Below are 9,107 nucleotides of genomic sequence, written 5' to 3'. Positions count from 1 at the left end.
GGGTTCAGATGGAGAAGAGAAGGCTCAGGGGGGACCTGATGGCTCCCTCCAAGTGCCTGCAGGAGGATGGAGCCAGGAGGGGCTGGGCTCTGCTCCCAAGGAACAAGGGATGGGACAAGAGGAACCGGCCTCAAGCTGCACCAGGGCAGCTTTAGATGGAGCTGAGGAACAATTCCTGCCCCACAGGGTGCTCAGGCATTGGAACAGGCTGCCCAGGGCAGGGCTGCAGGCACCGGCCCTGCAAGGGTTCACAGCCTGTGGAGACGAGGCCTCAGTGCCATGGGGCAGGGATGGGAATGGTTGGACTGGATGAGCTTAAAGGGCTTTTCCAACATGGTTGATTCTATGACCTCACTCAACATCATTGGGCCAAAAAAACCGGACACCAAAACTCAGTTCAGTTGTGCTCTTGGACACGAAGCATCTGAGAGTCACACAGGGGTGGAATGGGCAGTGCTGGGAATGGTTGGACTGGATGAGCTTAAAGGGCTTTTCCAACGCGGCTGATTCCATGATTCTATCGCATTCACACCATTGGCTATAGCAGGTTTATGCCCTGTGGTCACTGAATATTTAGCTCAAGGTTGTCCCTGCAGAGACACAGATGGAGAAAATGGGGTCTCTGAGGAGCTGGGATTGCTGCCAGAAGTGGGGGAAATACCTGTTGGTCACCAGAGGAGCCTGGCTGCTGGGATGTGATGGGACTTGCTGAGTCAGTGCCTTCTGGTCCATGGGTTCTGCCTGGAGAGGTTCTGCCCTGCAGTGATTATCCTCCTCTCACTGAAAGAAACAGGAAAAGGATGATGCAAAGGATGTGCAAACTGCAGGCTCCAAGGTGATGGCACAATCTGACTCCTGCCTTTTCCTCTCCCATCCATGTCATGCACCTGAATTCCCTCTAACACTGGGGTTTGATTTGGAGATGAGAAGATCCTACACTTTGCACCTCCAAGCAAGGTCCAGTGCTCAAAGGGTGCTGGCACAAGGCACCAAAGACTAGGGGAGCTCAGAGGCTTCAAGATGAACACAATCACATCCTTCTCCATTTAAAACCTGTGTTTTCTGGCTGTAAGCAACGTGACCAAGTTTTGTGCTGCTACAACAGGGACTCACACTGTTGTAGCTGCGTACAAACAGCTTCCCCATCAACGCAGGTCATACAAACCCTGCTGTTCTATAGACATACAACCACCCACCCACTGAACAGCATCACACACCGGCCAGCCCTGTGCAACCCAAAAGCCAAGAAACACCTGGAAACAGCTGTATTTAAACCAAAATTCTTTAATGTCAACTATAAAGACACAAATGAGTGCTCGACTGCAGCAGGAATAACAAAGGAAAGACAAGGAACTATTCCAAAGCTACTGTGCTTTGCAAAAACAGCATATGCTGATACATATAAGGCTAATGTTAGTCACCAGCTGGTTTGGTACAAAGAGTCAGTTCAGTAGATGAAAAGGGTCAATAAACATTGCTCAATGGAGCTGTTTTCAGTCAACTGCTGTTCATCTGTCACAGTGTCATCATCGTTCATCTGTCACAGTGTCATCTATCTGCAATGATATACTGAATGTGAGGAAAAACCCATGTTAGCATAGTGTCAATAGTAGGAAGCTTGGTCATGTTAACATGGGGTATTACATGTCCGTTACAGGTGGACAGATGTTATTTGCTGACAGTAAACATCATCAGTGCATTCAGCTGAGTTCAACAGTCAACATCAAACAGTGTCAATTTAGAAGATCAAGAGGAAAATCAGATCCTGTTCAGTCTATGGAGGAACTTGCTGCTTTTACCGCCTGAAACTTCCAAAACCCAGTGAGCAATGGGATACACCATCAAAATTATCCCACTGTGATTGACCAAGGCTTTAATTTAGACAGCATTTGGGTACATGATGTCCTATGAGCCCAAATAAGTGGTAAAGGCCCCATCACTTGCAGTGTTCAAGGCCAGGTTGGACAGAGCCTTGGGTGCCATGGTTTAGTGTGAGGTGTCCCTGCCCATGGCAGGGGGTTGGAACTGGATGATCTTAAGGTCTTTTCCAACCCAAACTATTCTATGGTGTGAAAGCCCATTTCTATTCCACATTAGTTCTGGAGAAACAGCATTCCATAGCATTAAGAAGGATGTATGAGACTGTGCTTACAGCTATTCCTGTGGACAGGTAATCAAAAGACCTTTTATCTTTGCATTTGAATGTCTCAATGATCTGCTCCATCTATCAGGCAGATACAACTGGTGTGAAGTATGTGCAAAAAACACTTGCAGGCACTGGTTTAGGGTCTTGCATTAGCTGGATTCTGAGCTTGGTTCTTCCTACATCTGCAATTCCATCCCTCATCAAATCTAAACACGTTCAACAAGTAAAAAGGGAGAGTTCTGAAGTAAAGGGAGAGGTACAGGCATCAACCCTGCCCTCAGAATGGTACACACAAATGCCCATGTCCTCAGTTCTGTTTGGAGTTCCAGTCATGGGGCTCTGCACAAAGTGCTTGCTTGGTTGCTGCCCATCATTGAACTGAATAAACAGCAGTGGGGCTAAATCCCTCCATCAGCTTTCAAATGTGAAAGGATGCAACAGCATCAAGGATGTGGGGTAGGGATGTTCAAGGCTGAGCCAAGCAGAGGCAGCCACATACAGCTCTGCAAAGTGCCTAAAAGGAGTGCTGGGACTTCAATGGGAGAACTTTAACCAAACCCAAACTGACCCCCCCATCTACCAAGGGCCTTGTCTTAGGGACCCCAATAGAAAACACAGCCTCGTTGCTCAAAAAGAGACCTGTGATGGAGAGATCAGGCACTTGCCAGCTCTGAGTGAGAAGCTGAATAAAGAAACCCAAACCCAGTCGTAACAGTTAGGCAGTATATTCTCTATAGTTATGTTATGGACACTCAAAACTGGCAGAGGACATTCCAGATGGGTAATAAATGCATTTATGTATGAAACAATCCATCCTCATAAAACAGCAGCTAAGTAACCTGCAATGAACCGAATGTAAAAGGGAGCACATCACTTCTAGGGTAAAGAGTGCATGGAGAGTTAAATGCATAAATAACAAATCATTCAGGCTTGTTACACAAGTGTCTAAAGTGCAGGAAGCAGGAGGGTGGTTGACTTAATACACAGGATTCTGTGCTTAAGCTCTTTGTTATTCTCTTCTCAAGTAAGATTTCTTAATCTCCTGGCTTTTTGCTTGTCCTGGGTAATAAGGACTCCATCACTTACTCCTCTCCATACTAAATCACAGAGTTTAACAGCACGTGGCAGTTAAAGCCTCCCACCACCTACTTACAAAGTGCAGATGGGGTTTCTTTAAAGTAAACCTTTTACCTGACTATGCTAATTTAAATGATGGGATGCACATTCCATATGTAAAATGAAGGTGTGTTCTGGATTAGGAGGTGTGCTGAAGAACACAGCAGTGCTGCTTCATTACTGCTCATCTTCCACTAGAGAACTGGTGGATTGAATTGATGTAGTGCCTGCTATCAAATGCCAGAAACACATCCATAAACAGGTTTAAAAGAAGCAGTAATACTGGAATACTTGAAGGCAGATGTAACAAGGTAGTTGTGACTGTGAGGAGCACTAGTGGTATGAGAAGGCCCAAGGGAGACCTTGTAACAGTCTTCCAATACCTAAAGAGGCTATAAGAAACCTGTAGAGGGGCTTGGGACAAGGGCCCATAGGGCCAGGCCAAGGGTAATGGCTTGAACCTGCCCAAGAGAGGGGAGACTGAGCTGAGCTCTGAGGCAGAAGCTGTTCCCTGTGAGGGTGCTGAGGCGCTGGCACAGGGTGCCCAGAGAAGCTGTGGCTGCCCCATCCCTGGCAGTGCTCAAGGCCAGGTTGGACACAGTGGCTTGGAGCAGCTGCTCCAGTGGAAGGGGTCCCTGCCCATGGCAGGGGTTGGAGCTGGATGAGCTTTAAGGTCCCTTCCAAACCAAACCACTCTGTGATATCTGAGTTTCACAGGGAAGAGCTGGCTGAAGAACTCATCCAGTTGTTTAAAACCTTTGAAAGCAAATGTGCAACAGCCAAAAGAATCGGCTGCATTTTAAATCATACAATTTTGCTTCAGCAAAATAAGACAGGCCCAGGAGTAAGCACAATATTAGATTAAAAGAGAATTATAACTAATTATAAACCAGTATTTTCCATCACATCTCTCCCAAAATCATGTAAACCAAGTGATACTGTTTGCATCTTAGCTTTAAACGTAACTTAACTGCCCAGAAGGTTTCACTTCACACATCCAAATTAAAGTCCTCCTACTCGTGTGTCTTTCTAAAGCTGCCAGACTTCTCCACAGAGATGAACCACACACTGAACACAACCTAAGACACTGAACAAGCTGGTTATGGTGAGTGAACAGTCAGCCACGGATCAGTGTAATACTGTTGCATGGTCTAAGTGAGGCTGCTCTACCGTCAGCACATTCAGGCAGATAGAATTAAGGGCACAGGTATAGTACAACACATGACAGAGGTAGATTGGCAAGTGATCGACTGCATGTTCCAATTCTCACTCTGGGGTGCTCTTCTGGGTAGCACATCATCCCTGTGCTAGAGGGAAAAGCATTACAGTGAAGTCCAGAGATGAAAACGAAGTCCAGAGATAACTAATACTGCAAGCCAACAACGCTGCATCCGAACACAGATGAGATTCCTCCTGATGGCACATTTCTGTTTATCATGTCTTATCTTTTGTTATGGATAATGCATGTCTTGAGCTGTATCCAGGAAAATCCAGGTTCCCATCATAGGGTATGGTGTTGATCTGTATTGGGAGAGTAATTTTAAGGTTTTCCTCATTTTTCCAAGGAAGAATTATTCAACTCACGGTCTGCAGAACTGCTTGCTGCTGATCTGTGCCAAACTGGTGGTTGTAAAGTGGCAGATGTCCTGGTTCTTCATAGATGTTAAAGAATAAGAGTTCATTGCTATCAAGTCTGTCCAACACATCCCATAGGACTGATATCAAACAAAACATGCTACTTCCCTAATTCTCCTTTAAGCAGCTGCTGTCTGAATCCTACTCGAAAAATGGGATCACAGGTACAAGATGTAGTGCAAGAAAAGTTTGGGATGTGCTGCTCTAAGGTTTGTAGGGAAAGAAATCAACATGTCATACAAGTGATATAAATATAAAGCAATTTAAGAGACTTTTAACACATTACAAGAATAAGGATGTCTTTCCAGGCACAAGAAAAGGCAGTCTGAATCTCAGTGACACCCAGTTAAAACTGGCTTGGCATCCTCAGTATCACTCCCAAGATCAGTAAGGCAGTCAAACCAAAGCACCCATCACTTAGGTTATTTACAGGATAAAGGATAACACATAGAAATTACATTCTTCAGGGTCTAACATAACCTGTAACAAAGGCTGCTGGAAGGGTGGTAGAGGTGTGCATGGTTTTGGTTGTTTGGAATGAAGAAAGAAGCCAATCTGCATAATACTTCTTTTTAAAGATAAAACCATCAGTGACAATACTTGAATGAAAAGCTAACAGCAACATGAAATTCAAACAAGAGCTTTTCCACCTTTGTTTCTGAAACCCTGATAATTCAACAGGATCTGGGGGAAAAATACACTTTCTAGTTGCAAATGTGTAGGAAAATCAATAAACTTCTTTAATATAAACCATTATAGAGATGCTTTATCAATAATAAAGTGGCTTTTCAGCATGATCTGCTTCCTGATTTACAGGGAAACCAACCAGAGCCCCCACATCCTCCAGTAACAAAACTAAGGCCACTAAAATAAAGGGTTTGTTCATATTCTTAAGGATAATCCCATCTTTAGCAGATGTCACAAGTGACTATTGATGTGTCTTGTTGCAATGTCCCTGTTATGGGACTCTTTCCCTAACTTAGGAAAACATGTAAACTAAATATAGACTAAATAAGACAATCAGATGCAGTGTGCAGAAGCATGCTTGAGAGCCTGGAGAGGAATAGGCAGGCACTTCTTTTTCAGCTACATTTTTAGAACAGTTCTCAAATCTCTTTACAAAACATATAAATAAAGACACTTGATCCAAGGCAGCATTTTCCTTCCTCTGTGCTCTAATTCCGACCTCTTTCTGTCTGAAGATCACACACAGATGCTGACCTTGGCTATGGAACTGGAGCCTACAGACAACAAATCTGTTCTACCGTTATCCTTCAGGAGTCTTTGTAGTGTTTTCTAGGTTGAAATGTGCTGCTCTCAGCACGTGCTTAAAGCTCACTGAAGTCACTCAAGGTTATGTATCTTTTTCTAGACCTGAGTTTGGGTCTATTTGATCCCAAGAGCCCAGGGTCAGTCATGTAAGAAAAGCAGTGATTCTATTTGGAGATCCACATCAGTGGCAGCGCTCCTGATGGACACAGAAGATGCAGCTGAGCTGCAAACAGGAGAAAAAGACATTAAAGGAGGAGACATTAATGGAGGAGACCATTTGAATCAGCACTGATTGTACAACAGCCAGGACTTTGTGATCTGGGAGACAGCTGTAGCTATAATCCCATGCTTTGCTGCTTTGGGCATGATTTAAATCAATATCAAGTGGGGTTTCTGGTGAGTCTGAGCATTTCCCTTTTATTCCTTCATGGCAAGAAGGATAAATCTCTCAGAGCATCAAAAGCAGAGAGCAACAGCATAGCATGGCAGCTAACAGACCCAGAGATAAGACTCTGTGGGACAGTTGTCCCAGGATCTGAAGTCAAACCCACAGCCTCCAAAATGAGGTATAACATTTAGAAGAACTGTGTTAGCTCAATGTTTTTTTTATGCTTTCTTACTAATTTTCATCATCTGGGTAGATAAAATGGCACAAACCAGTGAGTTTCTCCCCTCCATTAATCCCCCAACCTTGGTCTCCAAAAACGTGGTCAACTTTCCATACAGTAACCATGTGATGGACAGATGAAGAGGAAGCAAAGTGCTGCCAATTTCATCCATCCACCTTGTTCTTTACTCTTTCTTCAGTATGTCTGATTATGAAGATGCTTCTGAAAGTCAGACCAGTATTTAAGACTTGTCAAATAAGGGGAAGAGATGAATTCAAAGCACACACTGAAGGTGTTTGTCAATCTGTGGTATGAATGGGATGTGGGGAGTAAAAAAGTATGGTAGAAAAGGCATGGAAGTAATATTTATAAAACATAACAAAAGTGCTGCTTGTGTTAATACAGTCACCCTGCAGTCTCCTGGTGGATCACTGGTCAAACAAAGGAGGAACTCAGTTTCCACACACAAACAAGAACCCTTATAATGCTTCACCATCTTAAGCGTCTTCTGCTGGTCACTTTGAAACATCTTCCATGATGTATTCAGCTGGACTAAAGAGAAAATGGAAGCTTGGTACAAAAGGAACTAAATGGCACAGGTATCCCAACCGCTTTGCTTCAAATATAAATGGCAAAGGAGGCTGTGGAAAAGCAGGATAGAATAAAGCTCTAAATCAATCATTACATACTTCATTAGTTGTATAAAAGTGCAAGATTAAAGTAGTTCAGGTTAAGCATTCAGCTCACTACAGGCCACACAACTGCTCAGCTTGGCCATCGATGGCCTGCCTTTGTCATTCAGTTACTAATATTAGTTTCAACCACAGAAAAGAACAACTGAATGAAAAACATCTGCAATTCCACTTCAAAAATGGTTAGTTTTCTGTGACCAGCACGAAATATTAGCTCAGTATCATCAGCTATACAATATATACATAAAAAATATTTGTGTCTCAATCTTTGTTTTAACAACTTAGAATAAAGCTGTACTAAACATTATTTCCCTAGCGTGTCAACTCTTTGCTCTGTGTTGGCCTGGGAACACAGAGAAGTCCTTTTGTAGCAATGGTACTTGAATTGATCCATAAGGTTGACACTTCAGCCATAGGAACTGTTGAATCTCTTTATTCAGCCAGGCTAGGTGATGGCAGGTGACTGCTTGGGTCTCAGTCAAAGCTTCTTGGGTGGTTCCACAAGAAGAATAGGCCAGATTCCAAAGACAAACTGTTAAAAGAAAAAGAGGAAGAAGGGGAAAGATTTCCTGGAATATTATGTCTCTTGGAACAGAAACCAAATGTTATTAACCATCATTTCAACTGCATTACTTGGGATGTAAGTAGACATCAATCAGTGAGTGCCAGTGAAAGTTAAAAGCAAAAGGTATCCAAATGGTGGAGTAGCAGTAATGGACACAAAATAGTGTTTGCTTACCTTCACCTTTGGCCTGTGTTTCAGGAAAAGTGTCCTTGTGTATAAACTGAGGAAAAGGAGAAAAGTGTGCTTAAAATTCCATGCATAAGACAGTAGATACAAGAATAATGATGTACTAATCCCAGTCTTATTTTCCAGCTAGAAAAGTATTGCTTCTGTGATTGCAAGGCTACCCACTCTGCCTAGATATACACAAAATAGGAGACACTGGCTATAGTAAATCCCTCTGTGCTAGACTATGATTAGCAAACTAATCTACCCTGTGGCCTATGTGGGGGAGAAAGAGAGAAACCCAGGGAAGTAAATTCTCTCTCCACTAGGGAATAGACTAAACAGGGACTAAAATAGCCAGTAAAGAGAAAATGCAAGGAAAATAAGCACCATTCCAGTAGCTCCTCTGACAGCTTTTTTAATGTACATATATGTACACATATGTACATATGCATCTATAAATATGTACATTTATATGTATTCATACGTATGTTTGTGTGTGTGTGTGTATTAAATATGTCAGAGTATGTGGAAAACAGCTGCTCCGTTTGGCTGCCAGGCTGTCTGCTGCCATAAACAGCTTGAGATAAGCTTTTGAAGAAAATTCATTACAGAAAGCAAGCTGATGCAGGGCTGGGATAGCATGGGCAGGGGTTCTCGTGCATGCTGCACAGAGAAGATAATCAGTGTTTGCATCCTCTGGCTCTTGGGGAACATGCACAAGCCTGATTTCTCTGTCTTACCCCAATGAAAGCCATGCTCTGCCTGCAGTTGTTTCCCAAGTGCTTTCTCAGCCACACAGTGGCATCATAGCAGGGACACCTTCCACTAGGGCAGCTTGCTCCAAGCCCCTGTGTCCAACCTGGCCAGGGATGGGGCAGCCACAGCTTCTCTGGGCACCCTGTGCC

The 9,107-nt window shown here is 43.5% G+C and overlaps 1 protein-coding gene across 1 annotated transcript in view; it reads right to left on the bottom strand.

Annotated features, from left to right (window-relative positions):
- Positions 1-5,453: 5,453 nt before the first annotated feature.
- ACER3 (alkaline ceramidase 3) overlaps positions 5,454-9,107 on the bottom strand; it is a 58,787-nt gene continuing 55,133 nt past the window's right edge. The window contains exons 10-11 of the mRNA XM_034059999.1: positions 8,209-8,254; positions 5,454-8,001 (exon numbers count right to left, since the gene is read on the bottom strand). Coding sequence (XP_033915890.1) covers positions 7,948-8,001; positions 8,209-8,254 — 100 coding nt within the window. The 3' untranslated portion in view covers positions 5,454-7,947. The remainder of the gene's footprint in view (positions 8,002-8,208; positions 8,255-9,107) is intronic.

Source organism: Melopsittacus undulatus, chromosome 2, assembly GCF_012275295.1.
Source record: "Melopsittacus undulatus isolate bMelUnd1 chromosome 2, bMelUnd1.mat.Z, whole genome shotgun sequence".
Classification (NCBI taxonomy): Eukaryota; Metazoa; Chordata; class Aves; order Psittaciformes; family Psittaculidae; genus Melopsittacus; species Melopsittacus undulatus.
The sequence above is the reverse complement of the archived record's forward strand: the minus strand, read 5'-3'. Positions and strand labels throughout refer to the sequence as shown.